Consider the following 20,995-nt stretch of genomic DNA (forward strand, 5'->3'; position numbering starts at 1 on the left):
TATCATTTTGGTCAACTCTGAGTCAAGTGTTCTGAGTGTTCATAGAACCTAATGGACTAAACTCCAGTGTTATACCCCAGCACAATTCCAGTAGAAATTCCTCCCGCGGTGCAATGAGTTATATTTGAAATCTTCAGAAGATGGCTTGTGTGTATGTGTAAAACAAAAGGGAGATGATGAGCCAACCACTTGGATGCTTGACAGCCAGACTGTTATTTTGGGACAGGTTCATTGCAAATTGGAAAAGGAATTGTTCTGAAAGGAAATATACAGTGCATTTGGAAAGTATTCAGAACCTTTGACTTTTTCCACATTTTATGTTACAGCCTTATTCTAAAATAAAAATCCTCAATCTACACACAGTAGTAACCCATAATGACGAAAGCAAAAAAAGGGTTTTAGAAAATGTTGCTAATTTATTGAAAATAACCTGGAATATGACCTTTACATAAGTATTCAGACCTTTTACTCAGTACTTTGTTGAAGCACCTTTGGCAGCGATTACAGCCTAGAGTCTTCTTGGGTATGACGCTTCAAGCTTGTCACACCTGTATTTGGGGAGTTTGTTCCATTCTTCTCTGCAGATCCTTTCAAGCTCTGTCAGGTTGGATAGGGAGCGTTGCTGCACAGCTATTTTCAGGTCTCTTCAAAGATGTTCAACCGGGTTAAAAACTGGGCTCCGGCTGGGCCACTCAAGGACATTGAGACTTGTCCCAAAGCCACTCCTGCGTTGCTTTGGCTGTGTGCTGAGTGTCGTCGTCCTGTTGGAAGGTGAACCTTCGCCCCAATCTGAGATCCTGAGCACTCTGGAGCAGGTTTTTATCAAGAATCTCTGTGTACTTCGCTCCGTTCATCTTTGTCTTGATCCTGACTAGTCTCCCAGTCCCTGCCGCTGAAAAACATCCACACAACATGATGGTGCCACTACCATGCTTTACCGTAGGGATGGTGCGAGGTTTCCTCCAGACGTGACGCTTGGCATTCAGGCCAAAAAGTTAAATCTTGGTTTCATCAGACCAGAGAATCTTGTTTCTCATGGTCTGAGAGACTTTAGGTGCCTTTTGGCAAACTGCAAGCGGGCTGTCATGTGCCTTTTACTGATGAGTGGCTTCTGTCTGGCCACTACCTAAAGGCCTGATTGGTGCAGTGCTCCAGAGATGGTTGTCCTTCTGGAAGGTTCTCCCATCTCCACAGAGGAACTCTGGGGCTCTGTCAGAGTGGCCATTGGGTTCTTGTTCACCTCCCTGACCAAGGCCCTTCTCCCGATTGCTCAGTTTGGCTGGACTGCTAGCTATAGGAAGAGTCTTGGTGGTTCCAAACTTCTTCCATTTAAGATTGATGGAGGCCACTGTGTTCTTGGGGCCCTCCAATGCTGCATACATTTTTTGGTACCCCCCAGATCTGTGCCTCGACACAATTCTGTCTCAACCTCATGGCTTGCTTTTTGCTCTGACATGCACTGTCATCTGTGGGACCTTATATAGACAGTTGTGTGCCTTTCCAAATCATGTCCAATCAATCTAATTTACCACAGGTAGACTCAATCAAGTTGAAGAAACATCTCAAGGATGATCAATGGAAACAGGATGCACCTGAACTCTATTTTCGAGTCTCATAGCAAAGGGTCTGAATACTTAGTGGCAAGAGAAAGTATGTGAACCCTTTGGAATTACCTGAGTTTCTGCATAAATTAATCATAACATTTGATCTGAGCTTCATCTTTGTCACAACAATAGACACACAGTGTGCTTAAACTAATAACACACAAATTATTGTATTTTTCTTGTCTATATTGAATACATCATTTAAACATTCAGCGTAGGTTGGAAAAAGTATGTGAACCCCTAAACTAATGACTTCTCCAAAAGCTAATTGGAGTCAGGAGTCAGCTGACCTGGAGCCAAATCAAAGTGACAAGATTGGAGATGTTGATTAGAGCTGCCCTTCCCTATAAAAAACACTCATAAAATTTGAGTTTGCTATTCACAAGAAGCATTGCCTGATGTGAACCATACATCGAATAAAAGAGATCTTAAGAATTGTTGACTTGCATAAAGCTGGAATGGGTTACAAAAGTATCTCTAAAAGCCTTGATGCTCATCAGTCCACGGTAAGACAAATTGTCTATAAATGGAGGAAGTTTAGCACTGTTGCTACTCTCCCTAAGAGTGGCCGTCCTGCAAAGATGACTGCAAGAGCGCAGTTCAGAATGCTCATTGAGGTTAAGAAGAATCCTAGAGTGTCAGCTAAAGACTTACAGAAAACTCTGGAACATGCTAACATCTCTGTTGACGAGTCTGCGATATGTAAAACACTAAACAAGAATGATGTTCAGGGGAGGACACCACGGAAGAAGCCACTGCTGTCCAAAAAAAACATTGCTGCACGTCTGAAGTTTGCAAAAGAGCACCTGGATGTTCCACAGTGCTTCTGGCAAAATATTCTGTGGACAGATTAAACTAAAGTTGAGTTGTTTGGAAGTAACACACAACACTATGTGTGGAGAGAGAAAAAAGGCACAGCACACCAACATCAAAACCTCATCCCAACTGTAAAGTATGGTGGAGGGAGCATCATGGTTTGGGGCTGCCTCAGAGCCTGGACAGCTTGCTATCATCGATGGAAAAGGGCATTTTTATCAAGACTTTTGCAGGGGAATGTAAGGCTCTCTGTCTGCCAATTGAAGCTCAACAGTAGTTGAGTGATGCAGCAGGACAACGACCCAAAACACAGAAGTAAATCAACAGAAGAAAATACTCCTTCTGGAGTGGCCCAGTCAGAGTCCTGACCTCAACCCGATTGAGATGCTGTGGCATGACATCAAGAGAGCAGTTCACACCAGACATTGCTGAACTGAAACAGTTTTGTAAAGATGAATGGTCCAAAATTCCTCCTGACTGTTTTGCAGGTCTGATCCGTAACTACAGAAAATGTTTGGTTGAGTTTATTGCTGCCAACGGAGGGTCAACCAGTTATTCAATCCAAGGGTTCACACACTTTTTCCACCCTACACTGTGAATGTTTACACAGTGTGTTCAATAAAGACATGAAAATGTATAATTGTTTGTGTGTTATTAGTTTAAGCAGACTGTCTTTGTCTATTGTTGTGATTTTTATGACCAATTTATGCAGAAATCCAGGAAATTCCAAAGGGTTAACATACTTTCTCTTGCCACTTGTATGTGAATAAGGTATTTCTGTTTTTATTTCGCTTTGTCTTTATGGGGTATTGTGTGTAGCTTGATGAGGAAAAACATTTATTTAATCCATTTTAGAATACGGCTGTGAGTCATTTTTTGTTGTTGTTGAAAAAGTCAAGGGGTCTGTATACTTTCAGAAGGCACTAAGTGAATGTACAAAGTGTAGATGTTTGCACTTTGAAATGGTTGAATAAGGAAACAGCTGACACAAAGTGTGGTTGTTATTAGTGCAAAGTTCATAATGACTAAACCTTATTTTGTTTACATCATTGATGATCAAACCCTGGTTTGTTATACATCAGCGAGGTGTTCTTTTGTTCATGAGAAGTCATCATTTGCTCGTTCAGGTTGACTTATTTGTGGATTTGTTTATTTTCATTTCACAACATAATGATAAATGTCTGGATAGCACAACTGAGGCCAGAGGATATAAACATTATTAATTGTTTTTAAATAGTGTGTGTACCACAAGTCTCAGCCTGTCTTAAATGAGACAGCAACTTGTCAGACTCCAGACTCCTGATCCTTAACCAGTGAATACAGAACAGGACATATATTGAGGGTTCCGGGTGAACTGAAGTGAACTGTAACAGCTATTCAACTGACAAATCTCAAAGTCCATTGCTGAGAAAGTACCTCATTATGCATAATAATGGCCATGATAATACAATGAAAAAGGTCAAGCAGATCGTTCATTATATTCTTCTCACATAAGATACAATTCAACTTTTCTATTATTTATTTATTTTACAATTAAATGTATATCCTTATCATGTATTTCTCACTATCTGAGTGAAGGGTGAGGTTTCACTCACTAAGGAGGATAGATGGATGCAATCTAAGAGGCAACCACCACATTGGAGGAGATGACAGTTCCTGTAAAACTCATTGTGACCAGAATCCTGGAAGAGAAGGAGAGAGAGGACCCTAATAGGGCTCATTTTAAAGGCTCTCTCTTGCCAATAACCTTTTTGGCAAGGCCCACATTGGAGGACTTCACCTCACATCTGCAGTCCCTTAGATCTTGACGTATTTGCAAGGCCCTGCTCCTCGCAAATACACATAGAGGCGACATTGGATATAGTGTGTGCGTGAGTAAGTGCACTTGTCAACCATTCCCAACCTCTGGTAAAGCACTTACATTTGTTTTGATCCATGCCACTAACAATTAGAACCATTGGCCCAAACAGTGGAAAGGCATCACAGTTGGCTTCAGGCTAAGACAGAGATGCCAGAGCTGTATCCAAATGATGACATTTGATCAAATTAATTAAGTCATTATTTCACAATAATACAGTACATTTGCATTTTGCTACTTTACTGTACCAAGTTCACAAACAGCATATAGCGCACACAGTAAATAAACACACACTAGATTTTTACATATTCAATTCAAATTCCCTGTTTTCATATTTGGAGATATTTTGTCTTTTGGTTTCATGTCTGAGTTCATGTTAACTCTTAAATCAGGGTTCTCCAACTGGTGGGCCGAATTTGGCCTGTGGATGGTTTTATTTGGCCCCCAAGTTTTCTGAGCCAAAAAACAAAAAAGTTTAATGAGTGTTGGACATGAAAGACTAAAAACACCAGGAAATCAGCTCCAATTGATTTTACTTTAGGTAATTTGTACCCAAGTATTCCCACGCATAATAGAAAGAAGTGATCGTATTCAAGCCAGGTTTAAAATGATTATGTTTTAGTCAAATATCATATCTGCTCAGGCATCTTGCGGTCAATTTGCAGTCGTCAAATTATTTTTTTATTATGTTTTGGCCTCCCGACCATCCACTCAAGAAAACAATCAGCCTGCGGCTGAATCTAGTTGATCCCTGTCTTAAACCATTTCAGGGTGTCTGGAAGCTGCTGAATTTATGGCTTTAGTAGTTGTTGTTTTATCCTGTCTATCAGGGGGAACCTTCTAACAGACCCAGTTCCCCATATCCACTTTTTTTGTAAGGTTTCTATGCTTCCTATTTATCTCACTCACTCAATTACAGACCTGATGGAGGGAAGCCATTTTGAATATGATTCCCCCAAAAATACAGTTTCCCATCAGTAGAACAGTTATTGGACCAAACATACAGTTAGGATTTGGGAAGACTGGGGTCAGTGTTGGCTTGCCTTCGGCATGGCCAGGGTTTATTATGGGATGCTGGGCACTCCCATATACAAGATCAGGATATCGGTGGCCTTCCTGCCTGACTACATTGCAGACTTTGCAATATAATGTGGTTAGTTGATATGTTAAACACCTATCCAGGTGTTGTGAGATCTGGCAGGTGTCTGCATCTTAGTCAGGAACGCCATCATCAACATGGGTACTATATGTTAAATATGGTCCAGTCCACTGCCCCAAGAGTTAATATGACATTTGACCACTGAGTAGAGCAGCATCCCAGAATATCTAGCCTCTTGTAAAAGTCTGAGAGCGTCTCCAAAAATCGCTGGAGACCGGAGTTGGCTGGCACACTAGCTTGAAGCTGGGAAATGCTTGTGTGTTTCCAGTATTTTAGTCACAGGACTCTATTGATTTACTTTTCTGGAGGTCTAAAATACAGCCTTACTCACTCCTCTTCGCTTGCTGTGGTGCATAGGTATATGCAATATATTTTATTTTACACTTTGTCTTGAACTACAGGCCAACTGACAAACTTTTGTAAAAAAAAAAAAAAAAAGGTATACTCTGTAATTATGACACCAGTATGAAACCACTGTACTTCCCTAATTTTGGGACGGGGAAGTGGATGTCAGTAATTCGTTATTAGTTATATAGTAAATAAGTGCTGTCTAATGTATTAACTGTAATATTAACATTGTTCATGGCTTTATGATATTTCGGTTAAAGAGGTCTGACACCTAAGCCGTAAAAGTGTCAATTATAATGGATTTGTGTGAACTTAACCGATTCCCCTTTCAACTCCATTGACCTTGGGGAATGATGTCATTAGGAGGAACATGGATGTTATTTCGAAGCCAACACACACACACACACATCAACTATTCATGGCTTTCATCAGCAGGTTCTACCATGTCTGTCTTACTCCCTTCCTCTTATATTACCATTCCTTTGTTTTCTTGAATTCTTAACAGACAACGTCCGTTTGGGGCCTTTTGGTTTCTTGGGTTAACAATGTGAGGTGTTTACCATAATGTAAGGCGATGCCAAAACAAAGGACATTGAAGAGTAAGTGCCATGTCTAATTTGTTTATTCTCACTGTTGGCTTCAATGTGTATATTCCATTCAATGGGTACTACTGTACGTTCACTGTCTTCCCTTGGGTGCATCTCTACTGCTGAATATTGTTCTTGTATGGAGCTAAGTGCATTCCCATCTTGCTAAGGCCAAATATTTAGCACATTGTTTTTTATTTATTTTACTAGGCAAGTCAGTTAAAAACATTTTTTTTTTTTTTTCAATGGCAGCCTAGGAAAACTGCCTTGTTCAGGGGAAGAACGACAGATTTTTTACCTTGTCAGCTCGGGGATTCAATCTTGCAACCTTTCGGTGACAAGTCCAATGCTCTAACCACTAGGCTACCTGCCGCCCCTTTTGTTTTAATCATATCCGATCTGCCTAATTTCCAGATTCTATGCAGATCATCTTGAGCGGCTAAGACTTTTCTATTTACTGTGGTTTCTTTTACATAACAATGAGGATCAAAGTGTTTCATGGAAAGGTGCTACTTTTAATACTGTTCTGAACCCCATTAATTAAGCTCGGATTCTGAATCTGATGTTTGTGTGAGGCTTAACTGAATGTTGACTAATTCCTAGACTGCAGCTGCTCAAATCTTCTTCTCCTTCCCTGGTCTGCGAACACTTTATAGCTGTGGCTGTAGCACTGAACAAGGGCCTCAATTAGTGAAATACTCAATATTTACAGAATTCATATGCCTACAACCAATAATACCATTATAGCTTACCCTCAGACAAATGTGTAATATTGACAAGGTTTCAACCATTGCCTGGTCTTCATCTCTCGACATTAGATTTTGTCTTTGTTTTTTCGAACCACCACCTGCGAAAGAGGCCTTCTCTGCACGTCACTAAAGGCTTATATTCTCTACCATCCCACAGTTTCTGATCTCTGCCATGTATATTGCTATAATAAATCATGACGTGGTCTGTTGTCCTGTTCATCTGTAGGTGAACAGTGCCCTAATGTTGAACAGCCGGCGTCAGCCCCCCGATGACACAGGACAGAGAATTCATGTTGACATGAGTTGTGTTGACTTAAAGCAGTTTCACATTTCTATGTGTTACGGTAATTTGATGTACAGCACAGGACTGCATCTTATGGGACGATACTGGCCATGATACAGTAGAATGAAGAGACGTGTAGAACGGATGGAAGTGGGGCCACTAGCTCAAACCTAACCCTGAAACCTAATACTTTATGAACTTGCTCGTCAACTATATGCCTATTTTTGTCCATTAAGCATCTAGTGTCTCTTTATCGTATGAAAGGAAGATGCTTAAACATGTTTGGTAAAAGTGCAATCAGACATGGGTCAAATACAAGACAATTAGTGCACTGAACAAGGCCATAATCTTTCTGGAAGTACTCCATGCTTTGATAAATTACAGTTTCACAGATTATCTTCTTTCTCCACCCCACTGTTGAGGTTTCTCATGTTGAGGTTGGTTGCTCTCACACTCTCTGTGTTGATATCCCATTCTCTGTATATTTGCTTTAGCCACTGAATTGCTTGTTCAATCTTAACAGCGTCAAATAGGAGCCATGTATATTGGTCGTTTTATGATTGAAGCTGGCTCAGTGAGATTATATCCTGGGAAGTCTACTTTATGCTCATCACAATATACGTGGGTGCGTGTGTGTGTGTCTGTGTGTCTGTGCGCACATACTGTTACCAAAAAGAAGATCTGGGATTATTTTGGGTATTTGAACTTGAACTCATCGTTAACAGCCTCGGACCCAAGTTAGTTAGGGTTTGTTTACCCAATTATACTTGTGTAAACTTGGAAAGTAGTGGCCTGTACCTTTCAGTAGCATCCGTGTGCTTATAGGTGTCATAATATGACCTCTGAACTCTGTCACAAATCTGAGTGTGAAAACCCTCCTATGCTTGCATAAATGATTTCCGCTTGTTCTTAGATGACATGTAGTTTAATAACACACACACACACACACACACACACACACACACACACACACACACACACACACACACACACACACACACACACACACACACACACACACACACACACACACACACACACACACACACACACACACACACACACACACACACACACACACACACACACACACACACACACACACACACACACACACACACACACACACACACACAAAACCTGAGACACTGACCTAAGTGCGTGTTTTTTTGCACATACACATTCACGGTCTCATTGGTGGTCCAAAGGAAATGGAGTCATGCACTTATCTTTGAAGCCAAAATGTGGGTCTCAATAACTGTTAATCCATTTTATTCCTTTTCAGAACGTATTGCTTACATGAATATTCTATAGGGTGGATATAACGCAAGCACAGTGAATTTATAATGAAAAACCTCTGTAATTTTAAGCCTTTTACAGATATACCGGACCATCATATTTTAAAACTGATATGCCATATTTATGTTATACTGATGTAACATTTCATGACACGTTTAATAACTTGCATCTTCTCACAGAGAAGAAATTGCATAGGTCACAAAATTATGACAATGACAATATTGCGGTGGGTCACTGAGAATCTGTGTTTGGCTAACTATCCTGCATGTTGGCACAACTCATTCCATGACAAAGGCATTCTAAAAAGCATTCTAATTGGATAATTTGTCATACTTCTCACCTGAAGGACAAACACATGGATAATGTTTATTACACACATATTACTGCCCTATAAACTCTCTAAATCTATTCTGTGATGCAAAACAGTCTCAATGTTTCTCTCTAGACAGCAAAGCTTCTCAAGACAAAGGTATTTGTGAGAACGGATTTTTCCTTGGTGCTGGCAATCATGGCACGTTACTTCAGGCCCCATGCTACATTCCCTTCAATTAATCTTAATAACGCTTATGTACATCGGAATAATTTTTGTTTACTGGCAACCTCGGCTCTAAATACAAAGTTTACTCAATGATTGAAAGAAGCTAGTGATTAAACTGTTGAGCTACAGTGTACAGTCATGGGCCTTTAAGCCATGGAGACAATCTTGCTCCCTGACCAGTGCAAGAAGACTGGAAAATAAACAAACATTGATGTTTCTGGTCAAGGTAGCTTGACATCAAAGCAGAGCAGACATCCTCTCTCTCCCTCTCAGTTGTGTCTCTGTTGTTTTTACTTCTTCCTCCCTCTACCTAGCTTCCCAAAAGCTTCTTAACGTTGTTTAAATGTGCCATACCTCATCTTGAGAGAATGTCAAATGAGTCAGCCTTGGTGCCAGTTTATTTCTGCTTTTACTAACACTTCCACCAACCAAATAAGTCCCTTAGGAGAGCAGAAGCTGTCTACCTCAGAGAAGGCATCTTGGACAGTCTGAAGACAGTCCCTTCAATGTAAGTGTGGCATCCCTCTGACTCACAGAAACCTCACAATAATATGAGGACTGAGGAGTACTAGAGTAGCTGTTGAGAAAGTAACCGCTTCTGGGAATCCAAATAAACAAGACTTATATGCATTTCTCCTGTACTGTCTCATTGCTTAGCGACACATGAAGAGCCTGGTCTTTCACACATGACTGAGTGGTCTTTCCTGCCACACCAGAAAGGTCCCTGGTTAGATGTGTCGTTTCTCTGCTCCCGTCCTCTGTATTGCTCTGCCCTGATGAATAAGAACTTCGGGGGTTTTGGACAGAGGAAGTGCGGAACCCAAACTGCTCTCCTGTGTGATGACAGCTTCCTGTGTACGTCTCACTTCCTTCGGGCAGGTAGAGAACAGTCTGAGAGGTGCTGGACACCTCCCTCAGCTCACGGGATACCAGTGAGGGTGACTCTCGAGAGGAGATGATGGAGGGGCACTGGTGGCAGTTCTGTCTCTGCTGCCGCCGTGCTCCTATCTGACAGAACAGACATTTGATCTGCTCAATGAGCTTGAGGAGCATGGCCTTGCGGAGGAGGATGTAGATCCAGGGGTCCAGGATGGGGTTGAAGGAAGCGAAGCGGATCGCCCGCAGATCTGGGTTCTTTTCCAGTCTCAGCTCCACCGGAGTCTTATACAGCTGGTTCAGAAACACCTGCACCTGCAAGGCAGAGGTAATTAATGGAATTTAATCATCTTATTTTGCCCAGCTGAGTTGAATTGACTGATATTTATGTTTTATACAGCTTGCTGACACCTGCAAGATAAATGTAATTGAATCTAATTGAAGTGTGTGTGTGTGTGTGTGTGTGTGTGTGTGTGTGTGTGTGTGTGTGTGTGTGTGTGTGTGTGTGTGTGTGTGTGTGTGTGTGTGTGTGTGTGTGTGTGTGTGTGTGTGTGTGTGTGTGTGTGTGCGCGCGATGTATTGCCAAATTGTTCAACAAATCATGGCTAAGCATTTTATGGATCTAGCTGTCTGAAGGCACACCTGTCCTTATGGAGACTGATGTGAGCAGCATACAAAGCAGAATATGCAATATAGGCCTACACTACTATGCAAATCAGCTATGAGAAAACTATTCTAATGTCAGGTTGGGACTATTAACAACTCATGAAGTCACAATGACTTACAGGCATTGTGCGTAAAATATCAAATCGTGTGTACATGTGTATCTTGTGCGTAAATAATTAAAATAGTCTTTGTGCGATTAGGAAAATGTGTAAAATGGTTCTCAAAGTGAGAAGAGAAACTTACAACTAGTGGAATGGAGCATATGAGCACCACCGCTGAGGTGCATATGAGTACAATCACCATCTGGATCTCCGCGCCGGCCAGATTCCCGAAGTTGCGTCTCCTTCTTGGGTCTGTGTTTCGCCCTGGGTCTGTCCCCAACGACATCCTCCGAACGAACTGCCGGTGCATCCGGATCAAAGCCCCGCACACCAGAACGTTACAGATCACCGTGGCCAGAATTAGAATCGAACTTGATCCCGCGTAGATGTAAGAAAATGTGGCATCAGTACTCACGTTGCTCCGCCACTCTATGAAGCACCAGGTTTGTGGGTACTGCTTTTTGACTTGTCCCAGACCCATACTAGGCATAGCGCAGAAAAGCGCATTGGAGATGTAGATAGCCAGAAGAGTCAACCCCGCCAGTCTCTGATCCACATAGTCGTTGTAGAAATACGCATGGTTTATCGCCAAGTATCTCTCTACGGACATTGCGCATATGATGCTGAGCCCCGCTAAAGAGAAGAAGAGGAGGATGAATCCGAAATACTGGCAGAGTGGGTCCCCGCCTGGCCAAGATCCTTTCACATAAGTGGCGATGGTGACTGGACTGGCCAGGAGGGTCCCCAAAAGGTCCGTAACTGCCAGACCGCAAACCAGCGTGTAGAACGTGGTCTCCTTCTGCTCTTTCCTGGACTTGCAGAGCACCACGATGGCGATTACATTTCCCACCACTCCGAAAATAAACATGATGGAAGGTATAGTCGGGACCATGGTCCTCCCGGTCACAGTATTGTTACTCATTGTAGTATGTCCAGATTATGTATATTTTTTTAAATACTTCATTCACATTATAAGCTATCCTTCATTTTTTTTTACAAGTAAAGACTACTGTAGATGCTTTAGGCATATTATCTACATAAATTAAACTTATCAAACATGATTGAAATATTCATGCTGAATGTGAGCTGAACCGATCTACTCACAACAGAAGTTAGAACGCCTTTAAAACGGTTGTTTAAGAGTTCCGTTGATTTTGCTGAAGTATCTGTAAGGGACAGTTCGAAAATTACTGGGGGGGTGGGGGGCGTCCAAACTAGAGGAGGGTTGCTTAACTTTTTTTTTGCTTTGGGGAGGGCTGTGTAGTTTTTTTTGGGGGGGGGGGGTAGTACGTTTTTTTCCCTGGTTTACATTCACTATTTTTCAGGTTTTACTATATAATTTCTTCCATCCTAGCCAAATTTCCTCATCTGCTTGCATGTGCCTCCCCTATCAAGGTGTTCTGGAACTTCCCTTATGCACTATGCTTTTCCACTTGCTAACTATACCACAGGTCAACATAGTCTACCAGTCTAACTGTCTATCCTGCCCACTATCCACCATTCATAGTGACAATAGTGGTAGGGGGATTGTTTGTCCAGATCTGCAATAGGGTTACTAGCAATCATACCACACATAAAATCATTCAAAGCTGCACCAATTTTCTATATAAATCCACAATAACAAGGATTAATAGCTGATAGGCAGTGAAGAGGTCAGGTGAGTACAAAAAGCTCCCCTATTGATCTTGTTTAGGGACAATACAATTATCTAGACTAGCCTAGATAATAGTTGCATTTTTGTTTTTAAGTGAGTACAAAATGATATGTTAGGCTGTAAACTGCAGTGAACATTGTATTTTAATACCTGTGCAAAGAAATTGCAGAATGTAACGTACAACATAGAACAAAATTGCAGTGAACGTTTAAAGAGAGAGAAAGCGCAGTGCAATGGTGTGGTGAACTTTGACGGATGATAATGAATCAATGTGTTCTTGCACTGATGTATTGCGAACACAGGACAGGCAGAGTGATGAGCACATTGAAAAATACCATCCTAACATTAAGAGTCCTGCCCCCCTGCCCGGCCCCCTTCTTCTGCGCTCGGTCGGGACCACCGTTTGGACTGGTCTAAATTGCTAGTTAGGGCATGGGGTGGGGACATTCCAATTAGTTGGTTCTGGGGCTGTTGGAAACAAATCTGATGGTTGTCTATTGTATTTAATTTGAGCTTTAGAAGTAGTTAGTACCTCTTAAAAGTAGTTTGCTGCTTAAAGTAAAATCAACACATTTATTTTTTCATTAGTCCATTTTGCATGTCAGCAGTCAAGTTTTCAAGGTATTGAACTTTCAAGAAGCAAAGTGTCACCTGCCAGATCATGATGATGATGCGAAATGTATAATTTGATGCAAAACAGCAAGTCAGAATTAAATACCCCGTTCACGTGCTAGTTGGAACTAGGAAACTCGGAAATGTCCGACTCGCTAATAAATTGTAGTTATACACGTGCCGCGTTCAACCATTTAGCAAGTTAAACATTTCAGAGTTCCGACTAGCACATGAATGCGGCAAAATAAATTGACATAGTGGATTGCCTCAAGTGGTAAAATGAAAACTAATGAATTTAGCAATAATAGTTTTATTTTTAGCCTAAATCTAGCATGTCGCGTACCCACATTTAAAACTTTAGCTTACAGAACAAGAAAAAACTTCACAGTTGTCAGGATGGCCAAGCGGTCTAATGCGCCAGCATGAAAGAGTGAATTCTTCCTGGAGACAGGGGATTTCTGGTCTATGAATGTAGATGTGAGTTCAAACCTCACTTCCGACCATGCTTTTTCCCTAAGAAAGCCAGAGTTAAACAATCTACACAGTGGATTGCCTTAATTAAAACCTCTACTGGATCGGTGTCCCCCCCAAGGGAAGGTTGAGCTAACAGTGCGCTAATGGGATTAGCATGTCGTTTTAAGTAACAAGAAAATTTCCCAGGACATCTGATATGGGCAGAAAGCTTAAATTCTTGTTAATTTCACATTTCCACAAACTTCAAATGTTTCTTTTCAAATCGTACCAAAAATATGCATATCCTTGCTTCAGGTCCTGAGCTACAGGCAGTTAGATTTGGGTATGACATTTTAGGCGAAAATTGAAAAAAAGGGTCAGATCCTTAGTGGTGATAATATATCAAATGAACCGGAATAATAGTTTGTTACATTTCACCAATTGCCTACTTTAAAATGCGTTCACCTAGGCAAATAACTTTTTATTCAATTTGTTTAATTCGATTTTATATTTATTTAAATGTTTATTTTATTTATTATTAATAGCAGTGCTTGACTTAGACTGCAATAGGTTCCGGTACTCATTTTGGGTGTCCTACTATTTATATTTAGGTGCAGGAACTCCACAATACTTTGTAGCTAATATTGTATAAGAGGAACAGGAGCTCAAGCAGTAGAACATTTGAGGTGCTGGTAGTCAGCTCCGGTAAGCTCCTGCCCACCTCAAGCACTGATTAATAGCCTTAATCCAGCATGTAATTTACCTACATTTCAGACTTTAGGTTACAGAATAGTCAGAAACATATAAGAAGCTTGGTAGTTTGCAGTTACAGAATAGTCAGAAACAAATAAGAAGCTTGGTAGTTTGTAGTTACAGAATAGTCAGAAACAAATAAGAAGCTTGGTAGTTTGCAGTTACAGAATAGTCAGAAACAAATAAGAAGCTTGGTAGTTTGCAGTTGTCAAGATGTCAAGTGTTCTAAGCCCAGACTCTAGGAGTGAATCATTCCAGTAGAAAGGCGTATAATGGTCTCTGAATGGAGGTGAACCAGACCTCTGACAATGCTTTTCCCTAAGAAAGTCGGAGATAAACAATCTACATAGTGGAGACCTCCGGGGTACATATTGTATCAGAATTACCTGTTTAAATTTGCTTAAAAAAGGAAACCCTGATACATTGTAATCTTTGTTTGACAAGTGGTTCTGAAAGGTCATGAAATTACCTTCCAAATGCTATGTAATTTAACCAACTTTGAAAGCAGCAGTTACAACTATAGAACAGGATTTTAAAAAGATTTGTAGATACAGGGCCATCACAGGATTCACGTATTAACTGCACAGAAGCCTTTTCCCAATATGGCCGCCAAACAACTCAATGGGGTCTTATTGGATCAATTACAGTAACTTACAATACTGTAAGGCAGAAGCCCTTCACAACACCGTGCATGTCAATACCTTCAGTCTTAGGGCCCTTCCACATAAAAACACAACAGCTACCTACAGTAGAGAACCAGAATACAATGATTCCTTTCTCTGCATGAGTAGGTACATGCACATTTGTTCGGGAGAGAAGCGCACGAGAGAGACACCATTTGTTATCTCCATTCTAGACTAAATACTGTCGGTTGCTCTCTAGGACTATGGAGTACACAAACGTTTTAAGTGAGCATAAAATCCAAGGGTTAAGGGTCTAAGGGTTAAAAATGTTATGGTATTAGGCAACAAACTGCACTGTGGCACACAAACGCCTCAGGGCTATTATGTGAAGGTAGTTAAGTTTATATAGTAAAGGTATGTGGCTTGGTTCAGTGTATTGATGTATAATCATTCTATGGGAATCCCCAGCCATCTTTGTCTACACAGCCCAAACTCCAGACAGACAGACACAGAGATGAGGTGGAGGGTGTTGTCCTGGGTTGTACTCTCTACAACAGCTTTGTTTTCAATCCTAGTTTAGGAAGGCTTTGTGTATGTCTGTTCTACAGTTTGGTAAACTTGGAGATAACATCCGTAGAAGGTTTTGTGCGATGGCTCACGCAACATAACAAAGCTGGACACAGGGAGAATGAGACGTAAACTGTTTGGGTTGGCAGCAATGTTAGTTTGATAAATTATGCCAATGAGAAAGCAAAGGCCTCTGTTATCCCACCCACCAGACTGTTTACCTTTGTAAAACTATAGGTTACATCCACACGTCTGTCACATGCAATCTCATTCCATGATAGTGGCATAATAATGCCTCGTCCAGAGCTCTGCACGTCAAGTTCCTTTTATTGAAGGGATGTTGTAGCCATGTCACTATTCACCTGGGTCTAAATTCTACCTTGAGATATTCGCAGGCAACCGGTAAATCATGCACTGACGTCAATGGGAGATTTACATAATCATCGAGTTTCACATGGGGATCACAACCTCTCCCTCAACGTGAGCAAGACAAACGAGCTGATCGTGGACTACAGGAAAAGGAGGGGCGAGCACGCCCCCATTGACATCGACGGGGCTGTAGTGGAACGGGTCGAGAGCTTCAAGTTCCTTGGTGTTCCACATCAATAAGGACCTGGTGGTCCAAACACACCAAGACAGTCATGAAGAGGGCACGACAATGCCTATTCCCCTCAGCAGGCTGAAAGGAGTTATACAGCTGCACCATCGAGAACATCCTAATGGGTTGTATCAAATCAGACTTCATTTGTCACATGCACCGAATACAACAAGTGTAGACCTTACAGTGAAAGGCTTACTTACAAGCCCTTAACCAACAGTGCAGTTCAAGAAGAGTTAAGAAAATATTTAGCAAATAAACTAAAGTAAAAAAATAAAGAAAGTAACACAATAACGAGCCTATATACAGGGGGTACCGGTACCGAGTCAGTGTGCGGTGGTACAGGTTAGTTGAGGTAATTTGTACATTTAGGTAGGGGTGAAGTGACTATGCATAGATAATAAATAGCAAGTTGCAGCAGTGTACAAAACAAATGGAGGGGGGGGGGGGGTTAACGTAAATAGTCCGGTGGCCATTTGATTAATTATTCAGCAGTCGAATGGCTTTGGTTTCACCGCTTGGTATGGTAACTGCTCGGTATCTGACCGCAAGGTGCTACAGAAGGTAGTGCCATCCAGGACCTCTATTCCATCACACTCTTCACATATGCTGGTGCTATTCTTTGTTTATTATCTATGCATAGCCACTAACCCTGCTTACATGTACATATTACCTTAATTACCTCTACTAACCCATACCCTCGCACGTTGACTTGGTACCGGTACCCTTTGTATATAGCACATTTTTCTTACTTTTTAATATAATGCATTGTTGGTTAAGGGCTCGTAAGTAAGCATTTCACGGTAAGGGTTACACCTGTGATGTATCTGGCGTATGTGACAAATACCATTTGATTTGAAGCTAGGATTCGGCCCCCTAGTTTATATTGTGCGGACTGAGTGCTCCTTCTGAGGATCATTAAACGTGTAAACAAGTGCATGTAGCGTTAGCAATTATTAACATGGATAGTGCCTCAGGATAGCCTTCTGGAACATTTAGGTCTCACTTTAACATGTTGAGATGTTCCAGAACACTCACTGGAACAGGGTGGAAATAGGTGCTTATGGTATCAACCTGAGGATGACCATTAAGTTTGTGGTTGGGTGTTTTAGGAAACAATGTACACAATCCTGAATTTTCTCTGTAAAGTGCTTTGTTCAATATGTTCCAGTTTAAAATGGACAATACTGTGAGATGGGCTAATTGTTGGGGTTTCATATTGTGAATAAAAAGAATTGTACTCGGTACAAAAACAAAATAACATGGTCCTCCAAGTGATACTGCTGAGTAATCCAGGCAGGCCATTGCCTGTACTATGAGTCATAATGTGATTGTTAGGTTGAAAAGATGCAGAACGCATGTATGTTGTCAAACATACAGTACCAGTCAAAAGTTTGGACACACCTAATCATTCCAGGGTTTTTCTTTATTTGTACTATTTTCTACATTGTAGAATAACAGTGAAGACATCAAAACTATGAAATAACACATATGAGAGAGAATGCCAAGAGTGTGCAAAGCAGTCATCAAGGCAAAGGGTGGCTACTTTTGAAGAATCTAAAACATAAACATATTTTGATTCGTTTAACACTTTTTTGGTTACTACGTGATTCCATATGTGCTATTTCATAGTTTTGATGTCTTCACTATAATTCTACAATGTAGAAAATAGTTTAAAAAAAGAAAAACCCTTGGATTAGTAGGTGTGTCCAAACTTTTAACTGGTACTGTAACATAAAACCATTTCCTCTCTAGTTTAATAGACCCATTAATCAAGTTAAGTATGCCTTTTCAGTATGGTCTCTTCACTACACCCAGCTCTTACCGCCTTCCCTTTTAAGACCATATCTCACTGTCCAATTTGTCTACAATACATTTTTATTATTTTATGATTTGAATTCATCTTAACTATATTTGTTCGTTCCACTTTGTCAGGTTGAGTGCTTTGATTGCACTGTACTTCCTCAATTGTAAAAAGGTTCATTTGTTCACATACTTCTACCGTATGCCTACCTCACTCCAAATGTTTCACAGTGGGATCTGGTGACAGCTATTTCACTCCTACTGGCTTGCCAAGACCAGAAGTACGTCATTACCACATCAGGAGGGCAGTAGGATCGCTGTGTCATGTTAAGTCTCATTCCCCAGAGAGTCTGAGGGCAGCGGGGGCTACCTAGTAACCCATACTTACTGTAGGGTCACTCAGACAGTACCTGCAGCAAAGCTCTCTCTTCACAACATTGTTTGTGTATCCAGTCGTTAAAGCTGTAACTACACAGGTTTAGCAGCAGTAGGCTATTAAGTTTGATTTGAATGGACTTCACAGGTATGTGTTATGTTCAAGTCATGTCTGGAGGCTAAGGGAACTTATGTCAGGTCCTACTTAAACCACACAGGACAAGTCAGAAGATACTGTAGGTCTTCCATCATCATCTGAACATTGCCTCAGTGTTTTCTCCATGTCAGCGTTTCGTTCAGAGATGGTGTTTTAGGAGGCTGGGCTCTCAGGAAGAGAACTCCTCACAGGCAGACGGGAGATTCTTGTCCTGGACAGTGCTTCTCTCTAAAATGACCCCAATTGTGACTGAGCATTGCACTCCCACCTTCTTCTTTCCCTAGTCTAAAATAAAATATGCAATAACAGCAAGTTGTCCTTTGGGTTTGCATAATGTTTCTCACCTAAAACTATTGGCAAAGAGCAAAATGTTATTTTCACACACAGCACTTGTTGCAAGGGGCATGTAAGACATGTTTTTGGAAGAAGGGGGATAGGGAGAGAAATGAGAGCAATGAGAGTAATCTCATTTGTAAATGCAGAGGTTGTGTGTTCCTCTGAGTGCAATATTCTGTAAAAACACACCGCAATACGCACATCCTCAAGCCCCCACGACAAATCAGTTTGATCTTATTTTCCTTCATTAATCTCTTAGCAGGCTTTAAAATGTTAAATATGCAGCATTTTCTTTGATGAATTACTGAAGATTAATAAACCCAGTATCCCGAGACACCAGTGCTGCCAGTTGCCGAGCCAACAAAAACACACCCTAGCAGCATCTTATCCTATAATCTGTTTTAAAGAATTTAGACACAGCAACATACTGGGAAAAGTTGTCATGTCACCAGCTGCGGAAAATGTTCCCTTTCCCATTACATCTGTATATCACATCTATAAATCGAGAGGGACAGAGAAGAGTTCCCAAAGCTTAAGCTTGTAATCCCAGAAAAGAAGCAGCACAGGGGAGGAATAGAATAACATGAGTATTTGTTGATCAAGCATTTATGAGGACACAACGGTCGTTTCACAGGGGTGATGGAACACTCTTCTTAAAGGCCCAGTGCAGTCAAAAACGTGATTTCCTGTGTTTTATATACATCTACACACTATGAGGTTGGAATAATACTATGACATTGTGAACATAATGGTAATGCCCTTTTAGTGTAAGAGCTGTTTGAAAATACTGTTTTGGTGGGATGGAGCTTTGGCTTGCCTGGTGACATCATCAGGCGGTAAATTAGTAGACAAATAAGAGAGTTCCAAACCTCTGCCAATAACAGCTAGTTTTCAGTTTTAAGGTACTTTATTCTTGCTTAAGAAATGTATCTTTGCTAAGAAGCTATTTTTGTTTCTTTTTGACCATTTTCATACAAAATAATCACAGTAAGGAACTTTATTGTTACCCAGAAATGATTTGATACAGAGATAAAAATGGCCGCAGTGGACTTTTAAGTCAGAGACTTTCTCACAGTTTTTAAGTATCCAACAATCTTCGATGTCATAATTGGAAAATGTGTTTCATACTGCTTGTCTGATGGAATGTTGTATGTTTTATAACATAAAAACAGATCCGATCCATGGGAATTTGCAAATGGCAGATCTAGTAGGATATAACTATTTTTAGCAAATAAAGGTTCTGACTAACTCTTAGGGAGTCAATATGGAGCCTCCACACAACAATGGCTCTTGTTTGTGACTTAAAAGTATTTGTGCTGTGTATTCAGCTTAGTCTACATAACAGGCAGTTTCCCAAGCCCATGCCATGAATGCTCAATAGTTGTAGCATTATGTGGAATGAACACATTATGTGAGCCACAACAGTTATTTTTCCCCATTGATGACTTATCTCCCCCAAATGAAAAAAACAACAACATTTAGCCAGAAATGTTTTCGCCTGTGGTATTTGAGTAGCCTATGTTGCAGTTTACTAAAGTCTCAATACATAATTCATACTTTACCGTTATGCCACTGTTTTGATACACAATACAATTTTCCAGACGTCACAGAAAGCCTCTCAACCTCTAAAACAGGGCCAAGCAATACACCTACGATCTGGATCTAAGATAGTGTGCTTTTCTTTGTGGTTGCGGCCTACAGATAAGGCTAAGAAATGCAACTGTATTCATGCCTGCGTAAAGGACACATTTTGTTTTCCCTAGATTATTCATCAGCTCCCCTAGGATTGTATAGCATGGGATTCATTCCCCTGGGAGAAAACACATGCACGCGCACACACCAGCAAACACGGCCTGCATGTACGCTCACAAACACCTCATTCTGAGAGACGAGAGGAAAAGGAGTGGGAGGATTTCCCCCGCTTTTCTTATTTTCGGCTTACATGAGGTCATAGTGACCATCAGGCTTAACAATTACTAGACCAATAACATCATGTTGATGTCCACAACAGGAAATACAACATACTTTCAAGAAAAGTTTTTTAAAAAATCTCAAGAAAACAAAGCTAAGGACAAAACAGAGGTTATGAGTATTACGTGTAAAACCACTTAAAAGTTAGAACTACAAACAAAGTCTTTGCTTTGTTTATATTTGTGTATAAATAATCAAGTAAAGAATCA

The 20,995-nt window shown here is 40.8% G+C and overlaps 1 protein-coding gene across 1 annotated transcript; it reads right to left on the reverse strand.

The window, feature by feature from the left end:
• Positions 1 to 8,654: 8,654 nt before the first annotated feature.
• On the reverse strand, positions 8,655 to 11,806 carry LOC110515628 (prostaglandin E2 receptor EP4 subtype-like). Its single transcript, XM_036980102.1, has 2 exons — positions 11,027 to 11,806; positions 8,655 to 10,432 (listed from the first exon to the last, which is right to left on the reverse strand). The coding sequence occupies exons 1-2, from the start codon at positions 11,804 to 11,806 to the stop codon at positions 9,863 to 9,865; spliced, it is 1,350 nt and encodes a 449-aa protein (XP_036835997.1). The 3' UTR covers positions 8,655 to 9,862.
• Between the last annotated feature and the right edge of the window lie 9,189 nt (positions 11,807 to 20,995).

The sequence above is a fragment of the Oncorhynchus mykiss genome, chromosome 6, assembly GCF_013265735.2.
Source record: "Oncorhynchus mykiss isolate Arlee chromosome 6, USDA_OmykA_1.1, whole genome shotgun sequence".
Taxonomy (NCBI): Eukaryota; Metazoa; Chordata; class Actinopteri; order Salmoniformes; family Salmonidae; genus Oncorhynchus; species Oncorhynchus mykiss.